The sequence below is a fragment of the Chionomys nivalis genome, chromosome 18, assembly GCF_950005125.1.
Source record: "Chionomys nivalis chromosome 18, mChiNiv1.1, whole genome shotgun sequence".
Lineage (NCBI taxonomy): Eukaryota > Metazoa > Chordata > Mammalia > Rodentia > Cricetidae > Chionomys > Chionomys nivalis.
In genome coordinates, this window is record NC_080103.1 from 52171228 (window position 1) to 52185373 (window position 14146).

The window sequence follows — 14146 nt, forward strand, 5'->3', positions numbered from 1 at the left end:
CTCAACACCAGGCTTGGATTATGAAGAAACAGAGAGGTCTTGAACTGCAGTGTCAGCGTTAGTTGTAAACTACAACACTGATGATCCTGCTTTACTGCTTTATCCTAGACAACCTGGGAAAGTACAGCTCACCAAGTCACGGGGCCCTCTTGCTTTAGTGTAGAAGAATGACAGTTTCCAGACAGTAGATATTAACAAAAGATCAGTGCAGGATGTGATCTCTCAGAAAAGGGAAATGAGGGGTCCTATGAGAAGCCTGGGAAGAGTTCCCAGGCCCCAGTACAGGAGGGAGAATTAAACTTAGTTTAATGTGGAGCGAGCCCACTGCCTGCATCACCAGGCAGGGAGGGTCTGCTGTAACTCTTTACAAGACACCTAGTGACACGGAAGGGAGAGGAGGGGGCACCTTCCTTTGATCTTTCTGTCGGGAAGCTCTCCCATCTTGAGTCTGCTTGGAAAGAAGCTCTGTGACTGCCCCCTCTTACCAAACACGCTGTTCAAAGACGCCACTTATCACAGCTACAGCATCTGACCTACTACGCCGTGTCACAAAGGTGACCTCCTGCCCCAGTCTTCCATCTTCCCGGATCCCAATGCTCCCCTCATCTCCACAGGTACCCTGGGAAAGCCTCTTTGATCTGCCATCTAGGCAAAAGCATGAAATGCCTTGGGGCAATCACTTCTATTAAAGTAAATTTTCAGGTTAAAGAAGAAACTAAAAGAAAAAAATAAGAAAAGAAGGGAGGAGAGGAAAGCCAGAGTTGGAAATTCCGGGAGATCATGAAGGTTTGTGTGCTGGTAGAGTACGGAAGCCTTGGTACAGGCTGAGCGGAAGGCCAATGGTGTGGGTGTGAAGAACTAGGGAAACACTCAAGACACAGGTGGAAAGTCTTAGCCATGGGGCCTGCAGCCACTGGAAAGTTGTAATAACAGGACACGAGAGAGAACGCTGAGGAAAGTAACAAATACTGCCTTGGCTGCAGAGCAGAATCAGCCGTACACTAGAAGCTACAGAAATCCCCTCTACAAAATTAAAGCCACCTCAAAAGGACCAAATTGTTTCTAGGTAACCTGAACATGTCCCAAAATGCAGCTTAAGAGTATCTACAAAAGTATGGAAACACACAAAACGTAACAGAACACAATTTATAATGCCTGGCTTCCAATTAAAAATCATCTGGGTAATTTGTATAGAGGTAAGGAAGTCTTGGCCATAATAAACGGAAATGTAAATCAATAAAAGTAACTCAGAAATGACAAGGATGGCAGGATTTAATAAACAAGAATATCAAAAGACTTATAACAAAGTTCTGTTTGTTCAAGAAAATATATCTTAAGGATGTAAAGAGCACATAATTTATTGGACATCCAAACTGAACTTCTAGAACTGGCGGCAGGGTGCACGGACTGTGCCTGAACAGAGAATACAGTACAGAAATAGAGATGACTGGAGACGAGAGCAAGTCTGGGCTCTAGACGAGTTCACACAGCCTAATATACATACATGAAGGGGAGGGGAGAGAACAGGGAAACAATTGGAAGTACAATGGCCCAAATGTGCAAATAGAATCATAACTATAAATCCATAGATCCAAAAAAGTCCAACAAACCCCAAGGGTTTTAGTCAGTATGATCTTCAGACAAGCTTTATTAAAATACATATAAAATATCACTACAGTCAGCTTTGCATCATTGTGAAAAAATCTGTCAGAGAAACAAACTCAAAGATGACAGGATTATCTTGGTTCGGGTTTATAGCCATGATCAGCTGATTCCATTCCTTCTGGGTCTCATGAAACAGAGCATCAAGGTGCAGGCACAGGTGGACAAAGCTATGGACAACATAGTGGCCATGGATAGAGGGAAGAGGGAAAAGTCAGGAACAAGGTCATACTTCAAGTCACACACTAACCCCATCCCACCTTCCCACCCTGTCCACTCACTCCAATGAGCTTGACCATAGTTCCCACCAGCTCCTAATACCTCCATCAAATCTGAAACCATCAATCATGATCTAATCATGCCCCAGAAGCTGCACCTTTAAACACAGTTCTGAGTACTAAGTCCTCAACACATAGGCTGTGGGAGAACATTTCAAACCTGATCCACAAGATGCAACAGCAAGGGCCATTATAATCAAATCACTTAAAATCTAGTGGAAAACCATAAAGGCCACCAACAAGAGAAAGAGATGAAATACACATAGTGGAACAAAAATACAAATCATAGCAGAAACCATGGAGCCAAAATTGTCAAAAATATTTTCAAGCATCAAGGCAAATAAGTGCTTTTACAGGCATACAAAAATGAAAAGAAATCAGACGAGATTTTTCAGTATAAATAATGATATATAAATCTTACAGGATGAAAGAAAAAGAAAAATCTGCATAAACACAAAGGAATCAGAAACACCAAAATGGTAAAATACACAAGTAAAACATAAAAGGCTTAAAGAATGTTTGCATTTCCTTAAAAGATAATTGGTTAAAGCAAAAATAATAATGTACTGCAGATGTATAACAACTGTAACAAAATTTATGGTACATGTTATATACCATAATTCATAAAGAAACCACATTCACATGTACAAAGGGCTGCTAGTGTCTCATCCAATGGGGAAAAATTGGGCAAAGAAAAAAAAAAAAAGACCTGCCTTCAGCCTAAAAGCAGAAAAAGTAAAAGAACAGATGGAACAAAGAAACCAAAGGCAACTCGGAGATTTAAAGCTAATGACATCAAGAATTACACAAAAAGTAAACACTTAAAACATTCCATTTACAAAGGAGATTATAAAATCAGATGCAAGATTCAACTACATACTGCCTACAAGAAATTTTTAGTAGCTGAAGTATTTCTTTTTTTTTTTTTTTTTTTTTTTTTTTTGGTTTTTCGAGACAGGGTTTCTCTGTAGTTTTGGTGCCCGTCCCAGAACTAGCTCTTGTAGACCAGGCTGGCCTCGAACTCCCAGAGATCCACCTGCCTCTGCCTCCCGAGTGCTGGAATTAAAGACGTGCGCCACCACCACCCGGCTAGCTGAAGTATTTCAACGGGTAAAGTGCTTACTGAGGACGCATGAATACCTGAGTTTGAATCCCAGTACCCACATAAAAGTTGTGTGTAGCCACAAACATTTGAATTGCCCAGCACTGGTAAGGAAGACAGGCAGAGCCCCAGGGCTCATTGGTTAGACAGTCTAACAGAAACATAAACCTACAAATTCAGTGAAACAGCCCGCGATATGTAATCTTGGTTGTCAACCTGACCACATCTGGAATCAACTAAAACCCAAGCAGTTTGAGGAGCTTTTCTTGATTGGATCATTTGTGGAAGAAGACCCACCCTAAATCTGGGCCACACCCTCTGTGGCAGCCCACATAAAAGGACATGAAGAAGGAAGCTTCTACTTCATGCCAGCTTGCTTTCACTCTACTGTCAAATTCCTCAATCCCGCTGCAGAGGCATTCTTGTGCTGGGATTAGAATCCACTGTTTTAGGATCCCAACACATCCTGAAGACCAGCTGAGACATCTCGCCTCGTGACCAACTATGGGACTCTTGTCTTTTCCATCAAAAGACAGACATTGTTGGACTAGCCAGATCACAGCCTGTAAGTCACTCTAATAAATACATAGATATTTATGTACTTAAATACATAGATATATATGTACTATATATGTGTGTGTTATTACATATAATACACATACACACACATTCTATCAGTTCTGTTCCTCTCGAGAACCCTGACTGCTATAAACCCTGACTCTAAAACTAAGGTGAAGGCACAGGAAGATGGTTCAAGCAAGAAGACTAGAGTTGAGCTCACCAGAACCCGTGGAAATCCTGGATAGACATGTTGAACGACCTATGATTCCAGCCTTCAAAGGTGAAAAGATGGGGGAGCCTTAGTGCAGGCTGGTGAAACTAGCTGGGTATGTGAGCTCTAGGACTGAGAGAACCTGCTCCAAGAAGCAACAAACAGTAGAAGGCAATCGAAGATTCTTGACATTAACCCTGGACACCCACATGAACATGCACACAGCCTGCATGCACACCCACACACACACAAATATAAATGCACACAGGCACACACAGCACATACTCAGACATAGGAAAGAAAGAATAAAAAAAATGTTGAGAAGAAAATGACAGACATCCCATCATCACCCTCTGGCCTCCATTAACAAGACAGGGAACCAAACCATACTGATACCCATCAAAAGAAAAGCATCTACATTAACATCACACAAAGCAGGCATCTGGCTTAGACCATTTTATGTCACTATAACAAAACACCTGTGATTAAGTAAAGGGAAATTTACTTCCATAAAGCTGTGAAGCCAGCATGGTAAGGGAAATGGCAGGAAGAAACTACCTCCCAATACTGTGCCCTCGGAATTGAGTCTCCTACATACACTGTCTCAGATATTAACAAGGATATTAACAAGGATGAAGTAAGCTAACTCGTCCCCAAAGAGGCTATGAAGACATCATGATCCTTAAACATTTGCATACCTCACCACAGTGCCTCAAAAGAGATGAATCAAAAAACTGCACTGAAAGGACAAACAATAATCCACAGAATTCAAAATACAGGACAAATTAAGCAAAAAGAAAAAAACAAGACCAACAGCATCCAACCAGATATGTACAGCACACATCACCCTAAAACAGCAGAATAAACTTTTTCACACTCATTTGGAACACCAAGACAGTTTACCTTTTTCTTTTTTAAATAGACTCTCATCTATATATTTTGAGACAGAGTTTCACTGTGTTGCCCATGCTGGCCGTAAATTCATCTTAAGCAATTCTCAAGTGTAAGCATCCTGAGTATATGGGACTACAGACATGAACTAACATACTAGACTTTAAGTATATTTTTAATTGACAAATGCAACTATATATTTATTATGTAAAGCATGGTGTTCTAAAATATGTATGCACTGTACAATGGCTAAATCAAGCTAACAAACCGCACGCCATACTTTACGGACTTATTTTCTATTATGACACACTTGGTTTATTCACAAATTTGCAAGAAGACACCAGCACTATGATGACTGGAATGGTTAGTACTGTCAGCTTGACATGGCTGAGAATCACCCTGGAGACAGGGCATGCAGATGAGGGATCATCTAGATAGGATTAGCCTCTGCCGGTGAAGGACTATCTAGATCATGTCAGTTTCTGAGCCGCCTATGGGGAATTCTCTAAATCAGGTTCCTAACTGTGAGTGCTACTATTCCTTGAGGAATCCTGCACAGAATAAAAAAGAGAAGGTAAGCTGAGCACCAGCACCATTTCCTGGCTGTGGATGCCATATGACCAGCTGTCTCCAGCTCCTACTGCCATAGCTTCCCTGCCATGACTGACTACCTCAGACTGTGAGCCAACACAGTCGTAAGTAGCTCTTCTCACAGCAACAGAAAAAGTAACTGATGTAGTTACCATGCTGTAAATAGAAATCTGAACTTATTCTTCCAATTTATGTAAATGTTTGTATTCTTTAAATATATCCCCATCTCTTTTCCCTCAAATTCCAATCCCTGGTAACCACCAATCCACTCTCTGCTTTGCCTAAGTCCAAGTTCCTTAGATTCCACACATGAGTGAGATCATGAAGTACTTGCTTTCTGTGCTTGGCTTATCCCACTTAACATACTTTTTCTAGGTTCTTTTCGTGGCAAAGGAGCATTCAATTGTGCATGTGTGACAAATTTTCTTTATTCATCTATCCATGGACCCTAAGGTTGACTGTGTATTTTGGCTGTTGTAAATAATTCTACAATCAACAGGATGGTGCAGACATTTTTTGACATACTGTCTTCATTTTCTAGGAACCTTGCACCAGTAGTGGAACTAGGCAAGGCAAGTCTAGTGTTTATTTTTTGATGAACCTCCATCCCATTTTCCATACTAACTATATTAAATTACATTCCTATCACGAATGTAAAAGGTTTCCCTTCTCCACATTTTTCCAACGCTTATTGTTTTCAAACTCTCTGGTAACATCCATTCTAAATTATGAAGGATAACATCTCATTCTGTATTTCCCTGGCAATTAGTAATACTGAGTGTTCTTGCTTATACAAGAATTGGCAACTTTCTTTTGAGAACTGTCTTTTCAGATCATTTAAATCATATTATTTCTTTACTACTGAGTTGAATTCCTTAAACATCTTAAACATTAACCTCTTATCAGATACATGTTTTGCAAATATCTTCTCCCATTCTGTATGACAAGATTTGACTCAAATTTCTGGCTGGGGATGTACTCCGTTGGTAGCCTGCCTTGATCACAGGAAGCCCTAGGTTTATTTGATTCCTGTATAAGTCTGGGCTCGGAAGCATATTCTGCAATCCCTGGTGGAAACAGGAGGATCAGAAGTTCAAGGTTATTGTTATATTGGGCCACATAATGAGCTTGATGCTGGCCCAGGCTATTTGAGACCCTGCCTCAAAAGAGTAAAGATTTGACTCATTTATTTCTGTTGTACTGAGACAGGGAAGCCAAGTGTAGAAGCAGAGAGATGAGTGAAAATAGAGCAGTAATCCAAGGAAGAGATGAAAATATCTTTAAATAGGGTGAGGACGTCAAGTGTTGAGTAACAGGCAAAGTCTACAAATATTCTTAACATGACGCTAATGAGACATTCCTGACATATTAACTTGAAAGTAAAAGGCACAGAATCTTAAAAGATGGGGTTGTCACCATCTAAAATGAAGAGGACAGATGCTGGGTTTGGATGAGACAGGAGAAGAGGTCAATCTGTTTTGAAGATAATAATTGAAAAGTCTTTTAACACACCTTCCGCCAAAATGTTGATGCAGCTGAATTACGTAAGTCTAATGTTTAGAAAATGGGCTTGAACTAGAAAAAACTTGTAGTTACAAGTTGTCAACATATAAGTCACCAGCTGAAAGAGAATAAAAAAGCTCTCAAAACTAAGCGGTTAGGAAGAAAAGGGGCATCTAGCACCAGAAATAGTTCAGTAACCGGGTCCCAACAAACAAAGTCTAAGAAGGAAGAAGTGATTCCTTTGTATCCAATTCTGTTGATACAAGAAGCTGAAAAACAAAAGACGACAACAGCATTTGGGAAGTGACATGTACTGGTGACTATTGTAGTTAAATTTTTAGAGTCTGTCTGCAAAAGAGAGCAGGTTTATGGTACAAGGGCTAGCTGGATGGTGTCCTTCTTCGGGGCTTGGAGAGAAAATATGTTCACAAAGAATCAGACAGAATGTGGGAGGGTGATTATGACAGAACGACAGAAAGCATCTAGAACCATGTTCTGAGCTAGAGGAAGGTAGGATCAAATGCACTAATAATGTAGGTTCTTTTTGTTTGCTTGGTTTTTGGGGGTTTTGGTCTGGTTTGGTTTTTGGAGACAGGGTCTTTCTGTGTAACAGTCCTGGCTGTTCTAGAACCCATTTTGTAGACCATGCTAGCCGTGAAATCACAGAGCTCCACCTGCCTCTTGCCTCCAGAGTGCTGGGATTAAAAGTCTGCGCCAATGCCAGGCTACTGACAATGTAATTCAACAGGCAGAAAGGCCAGGGGCATTAAGTACAGGTATTTGTGGGTACAAAGAAAATATTTTGAACCCTATAAGTATGCTCTTCTGAAGTGGTCTTTCACGAGAAAAGAATTTGAATACTATCATCTCAATTTTACTAAATGCTAAAAACAAACAAACAAGCAAAAAACATTAGAAAGTTTAATGGGATGAGAAATAGACATCCTGGAATTATTCTAATTGAGATAACTACTTCAAGTGATGACTGTACAGCACTGGTCATTCTATTCAATATGCAGTAAGTGACGTCATCCAGCATTTCTAAATTTCCTGTTTCCCATTAACCTAAAGTCCTCTGGACAGTAGCTGCTGCTGTATTTTCCTACATATGTATCTGCATGCTTTCAAGCATTTGGCAAAAACCACCAAACTGCAAAGAGTAGTCTGGCCCTGGAATCAGTTCTTTGGAGGTTTTGAGAAAAGAATGATTAACAATTTCCATCAATGGAGACCACTGCATAATCTACATGGAGCTACATTGCTCGTTTACATGAGCACAACCTAACACAATTGTAAACTCACAGTGGTTTCATAAGCATGTGGTTGATACACATCATTTAAAATGCTTAGGTCCTATACGAAATAGATCATTAAGTACATAATTCTAACGCCTGGGTAAGAACAGCAGCCTTCAGTATACTGTTTTATCAATCAGCAGCGACAAGTATGTACTTGAGATCCCCACTTTACTTTTCATAAACAGCAAATTCTAATACCTACAGTTCCAAGTCACTGCTAGGATAATTTTCATTTGAACTCCATATCCTCTCAGATTTTCATTGAAAATCAGGTATGCAATCTACAACCGCACCATCCTGAGCATATCTTGCCAGAAAACTAGGTATGCATTTTTAAGAATGAAGTTTGCAAGTGAAACTTCCCAGAGGAAGTTCTTCATAACTAGGGCGCTTACCTTGTAGCTATAACCAATGAGTCTAATGGTATCATACATTGTAATGAGTCGTTCTCTGTCCCGCCAGCCAGTTCCCAAATAATCTCACAAAAACTTAGCGATTAGCAAAGCTTGGCTTTAGCTTAGGCTTGTCTTTAACTAGCTCTTATAACTTAAATTAACCCATTTATATTCATCCTGCCACGTACCCTCGTGCTTCCTCTATGCCTCCTCACATCTCTCTCTCTCACACAGACATGCCTAGATTCCTCCTCCTCTTTTCTCTCTCTGCCCAGAAGTCCCACCTATACCTCCTGCCTAGCTATTGGTTGGTCAGATTTCTATTAAATCAATCAGAGCATTACACCTTCACATAATGTACAAATATCCCACAATAGCACATTATTATAAAGAATATACTCACTTCGTTTACCATGAAATATCTACAGGCTGAAACAAAAATCCAGAACCATGTTTCAAATGGCAGGCTATTCTCAGACCTGGGAACATTTACAGACGAATCTTAAGAGATGGAACCCAAGTCTCAACATAAAAATTCATTACCGCTTCATATGTACCTCAAGTGCCAGCCTGAAGCTGATCTTAAGTTTCCAATGTGCCTGGGTTTGGAAAGTAACCCCATTCTGTAAGTGTTTACTGGCAGCAGCATATAAGCACTCAAGAGTTTGACCTGGAAGCACATGATTTTTAGAAGTTCTGACTAGGGTTCCTCAAACTGTATTAAATATTTGTGATTTTATTTTTTTAAACAGTACAGGGAGTCATATCATCCTTTATAAATGTGATGAGAACTACACAGCAAGTTTTACTAAATTCAGACATCTTGATGTGTGTCTATGTATGAATATGTTCTTGAAGTCTAAAGAACTTCAGGTAAGTGAAAAAGACTGGAGTATAAAACCAGCTTAGCTAAGAGAACAAAAACTATAGCATACGAATAAAAGAATTTACATGAAAAAAACAGGTTATTTACTATATTTGCCATACGTGGTTATTCATCAAAAGACATTATAATAAATCTCTGCACATAAATAAATGACTTAAAGGGCAAATGACAAAAAATATAAAGTATTCTAATTAAGTATAGAGAATATATACCATCTTGATTCAGGAAAGTCTTAACATGAATGCTATTTGTCTAAAGTAATAAAATTTATGTAAAATTAACAGTTCTGTATAAGCAAAATACACTACAGCTGAGAGACAAATGCAGACTTAGAAAAAAGGAGAAATAAGAACAAATTATTTACCTTAATATTTAAAAACCCAAGCAACAAAAAAGTATCCAATTATCCCAATAAACAAGAACAAGTAAAAAGCAATAAACGATGTAAAGATTTCTAATGAAAAATTTAAAAAATATAATTTAACAACATGTCATTTCACAGCCTCTGAGTAGCAGCATTTAAACCTCAGCACTTCTAGCACTTGAGTTTCTGGCAATAGAGATTACTGTACCCTTTCGGATAGAAACTGGCAAGTAACATGTATTCTTTGACCCAGACATCCCCCTAGTAAAAAAATGACATTAGTGGGTAAAGAGAAGCACATAAAGATTCATTCCAACGTTGTTTATAATAACAAGAAAAGAAGCCTTAAAAGGAGGGGAGGTGTGGAGACACAATTACTACCTAACACTAACAGAGTAAATAGGATTTAGTAATTTAGTAATTTGAAACACTACACAGTCATTAGAACGTGTCGAATTTCAGTGTACTGACATGGAAAGAGGTTTATAATATTAAATAAAAAACAAGGTGCAGAATAATATATAGTAAGATGTAGGAATATTTGCTTTAAGGAAAAAATAACCTATATAGTAGTAAACTGTAATATTGGGAGCTTTAGGAATTTCTATTTAAATAATTTCCTAAGACACCAGCAAATATACTGTATTTTTAATATGCCTATTGCTTTATTAGAGATTTCACCATCAAGATATTGTTGACTTTAGCCAAGTCACATTACAGTCATTAACAGACATTACCATCCTTTGGAATCTTCTACAGCAAGAAAAACAAACAATAAAACTACTTTTAAGGGCAAAATGTTCATTAGCAAAATGAAAAAAAAAACAAAATGCTTTTTAATGTTGCAGTTTTACAATTACAGCAAACAACCAAAGATTTTCTTCTCCAACAGCAGAAACAAGCTATTTCAGTCCATTTCATTGAGTAATAAAATTATGTTCATTGCATGGATATAAACAAGGGGTGAGACATTAAGCCAATCCCTTTGTGCCAGAAATTGAGTTTTCTCAGAATGATATTCATTCTCAGCAATACATGCATTGATAATACAATTTATAAATGCTATTCAAACAGCTCCATTGTAGTACAATATCACTAGAAAGTCTGAAATTGCCTGGTGTAATTACAGGAGTCCTCAACTAGGAATCAAACATACCTGAGTTCCAATTCTGACTTTGTCACTTACTAGCAATACAGTCTTGGGTAAATTATATAATTTAAGGATTATCCTGTATCTGAAAGATAGATATCTCTGTTCTTGGGAGACTAAATAAGAACATCACAGAGGAAAGTTGTCTAGTGACTGCCTGACCCTTTTGCCTGTCTTTGCTAAGGAGCCAGAATAATGCGCACTGTCTCTTCAGTACTGCCTTTATATATATATATATATATATATATATATATATATATATATATATATATTTATTTATTTATTTATTTATTTATATTTATTATGTATACAATGTTCTGTCTGTATGCCTGCAGGCCAGAAGAGGGCACCTCACTGCAGATGGTTGTGAGCCACCATGTGGTTGCTGGGAATTGAACTCAGGACCTTTGGAAGAGCAGGCAATGCTCTTAACCGCTGAGCCATCTCTCCAGCCCCAGTACTGCCTTTAAAACAAGACTCAGTCTGTGGGAGTGGGAAGGAGGCAAAGTAAGGGCATCTACAGTTACTGTTCAAGGCTGAGGAAGAACATCAGAGGCCAGGAGTTCAGGTCCAGCCTGGACAACCCATAGACAGATGCCTGTGTTGTTTAAAAATAAAAAGAGGAAAAAAATCCAAACAGAAGATTAATGAGCTGACATAAAGGAATATATTTTCTCTCTGTGTCATGTCCACATCTCCAGATACTCAGGTATTTCACACCTGAGAGCTGTCCTTTTTCTTTTTCTAAAACAGAGTAGTGCAGCGTAGCAGCACAGCGTAGTCTTGAACCTACCATCCTCTGGCATCAGCTTTTAGAACGCTAGAATTACAGGTCTGCCTGACCCCCATGGTCAGCCCTGAATTATTTCTCTGAATTACTTATTCTGGTAAATATTTGCTGTTTCCTGCATAGCTATCTATTTTGATGCACACTTTTTATTCCTGGCATAGGATTTTTCTATCCTACATGGAGATCATGAGGAAGCACAGTGCTCCACCTGTGGGATTCTACAACTTCAGGTAAGTTTGCTTCTAAAATAATCCAGATGGCATATAGAAACAACAGGCAAGTGCGGCAGAAAGAATGTTAGGCAAGGAGGAAAATCTGCAGCATTCCTAAGAAAGTACATCTAGAGAGTTCCAAGTAACAATACAAAAAAGAATAAATACAAATTCTGGTTTAAACTAACTTTTAACTTATTGTAAGATGAGTCACTTTTCTTCCTGTAAAACTGGATCGTGACTGAGGCCAGACTTTGACTGTAAAGGCTGTGGGGACAGAGCCACAGGAAATGCAAACATAAAAGGTTTAACCTTTAATATGTAAAGTGAATAATTTTCAGCATACAGAACCTTTTTTAATTAGAGTAAATAAATTCAATAGCTCTTCACATTTCACTCTGGAAGCTTCGGCTCCTCTTTCAAACTTAGCTGTACATCAACCAAATGTATTTAACGTTCTCTAATAACACTATTCTTTAAAGGCTTTTGTAAAATCTACTAAAACTTGCAAATAGTGACTACCTCTAAAATTTAAATTATTTTCTGGTGCTTTTATTAAAAATTAATTCACACTCCCACTTACATCTAGCCGTTCCTTAAGGTAACTTTAAAACGCATTTAAGAAGCTGGCTAGGTGAAAGTGTATGCAAAAACCGCTTCCCATATTCAAATACATCCCAGATTTTTTAGTGCCATGAACATTTTTAAATCAAAACGCACCAGTCATTAAGTCTCCCTGTTTCCAGATCACTTCCAAATTCCAAAGTTCTCCACTATCCGGAAACACGGGCTATCCGCGTTTTCGTCCGCTACTGCAGGACTTCACACTCCAGTTTAGTGTTTCAAGCATCTTTACCCGTTCCGGCACTGACAGAACGCTTTAAGACACCCATATGGTTAGCTTTCCCCACCCTATTCCTTCCACAAGGTAAACGCTGCAATTCCGAACCTTCAACGATGCCCGCTCGTACAAGCAATCCACCCACACTTACGACCCAACTCTGAAGCCCAAATCAAGCAGTATAGCGCCACTCATAAAGAACTTCAGTCCCCCAGACGCCTCGTAACGGTACCGTCCGATCTCTTCATCTGCTCCGCTGTCCCACTGGCCAGTCTACCTATACAGTCAGCTCTAAGGTCCCTTGCTGCCCTCAGCTCAGGCATGCCACTCGCTACACAGTGAGCGGCTTTTCCTCCCCATCGTTCCCTGAGTCTCCGTCCATTACTGCCCATCTCCCTCGACGAACCTCCCGACGACCACCATCCCCACACGATTCTGTGCCCAGGCGCCCCTCATTCAAATTCCAGTCCCCATCGCAGCATAGAGCGGGGGCTCTCCGGAACGCCTCGGAAGAGACCGGAGGATGAGCGTTCGTGTCCTCCAGCAGCACCAGCCCCATGCAGATTTAGGTCCCCTCTCTCCGTGGAGGGCCGACGGGGCAGCCCTCTGGCCGGAGACCTCGCGCGTGCAGCTTGTCCCTGGTGGCGGAAGCTAGAGGTGCCTGGGTCCCAGCTCCCGGGACTCTCCGAGACCCCTGTGGACGCCCACTTGCTATGCCCGGCCATGCCCACCCGCTCGACCAAGCGCCTCACCTAGCTTCGCCCGGGACTCCTCCAGCTTCTGGATCTGGTTCTCCAAGAAGAGCATCGCCACCGCGAAGGCCACCACCGCCAGCAGCTGCAACTTGGGCGGCATCATAATCCTGAGGAGCCCCATGAAACCCGCTGCTCGAGATCAAGACATACCGCGGGGGGGCGGGGAGCGGGGCCCCGCGGGCGACCGAGGCGCCGGGAGGAGACCCCGACCCGGGAGCTGCGCGGACTGCCGCGCCGCAGCGAACCCCCTCCTCCGCTCCGATCTTCCGCCCGCGGGAGCCAGTGCCGGCCGCCCGGTGCACGCTTCTCCTCAGCCCACCCGACGGCCCTGGCGCCCTGCTGCCGCTGCCGCCCGGCTCCGGGACCCCGCGGCCGCACGCCCTCTTCCCTCGCTTCCTCCCTTTCCCTCCTCGGTCGCTCGCGGCCGCGCGCTCCTCTCACAGCGCTGCGGCTGCGGCTGCGCCGCCCTCGGCCCGCCCCCTGCCCTCCCCCTCGGCCACCACGCGCACGCCTTGACGCACGCTGCCCGGCAACCAGAGGCTCCACCCCCACCCTCCCGTACAGGGGCGTTCATTGGTCCGAAGAGCGGCCGCTGAGCGCCCTTTTGGTTCGATTTACGGTTGGGTTCCTTGACAGAGGACTCAAGCAAGGCGGAA

At 41.2% G+C, this 14146-nt stretch overlaps 1 protein-coding gene across 2 annotated transcripts in view; it reads right to left on the reverse strand.

Moving 5' to 3' along the window:
* Nucleotides 1–13918, reverse strand: part of Hs2st1 (heparan sulfate 2-O-sulfotransferase 1) — a 117652-nt gene extending 103734 nt beyond the window's left edge. For both annotated transcript variants that reach the window (XM_057793951.1, XM_057793950.1), the window contains exon 1: nucleotides 13488–13918. In XM_057793951.1, coding sequence (XP_057649934.1) covers nucleotides 13488–13611 — 124 coding nt within the window. In that variant the 5' untranslated portion in view covers nucleotides 13612–13918. The remainder of the gene's footprint in view (nucleotides 1–13487) is intronic.
* Between the last annotated feature and the right edge of the window lie 228 nt (nucleotides 13919–14146).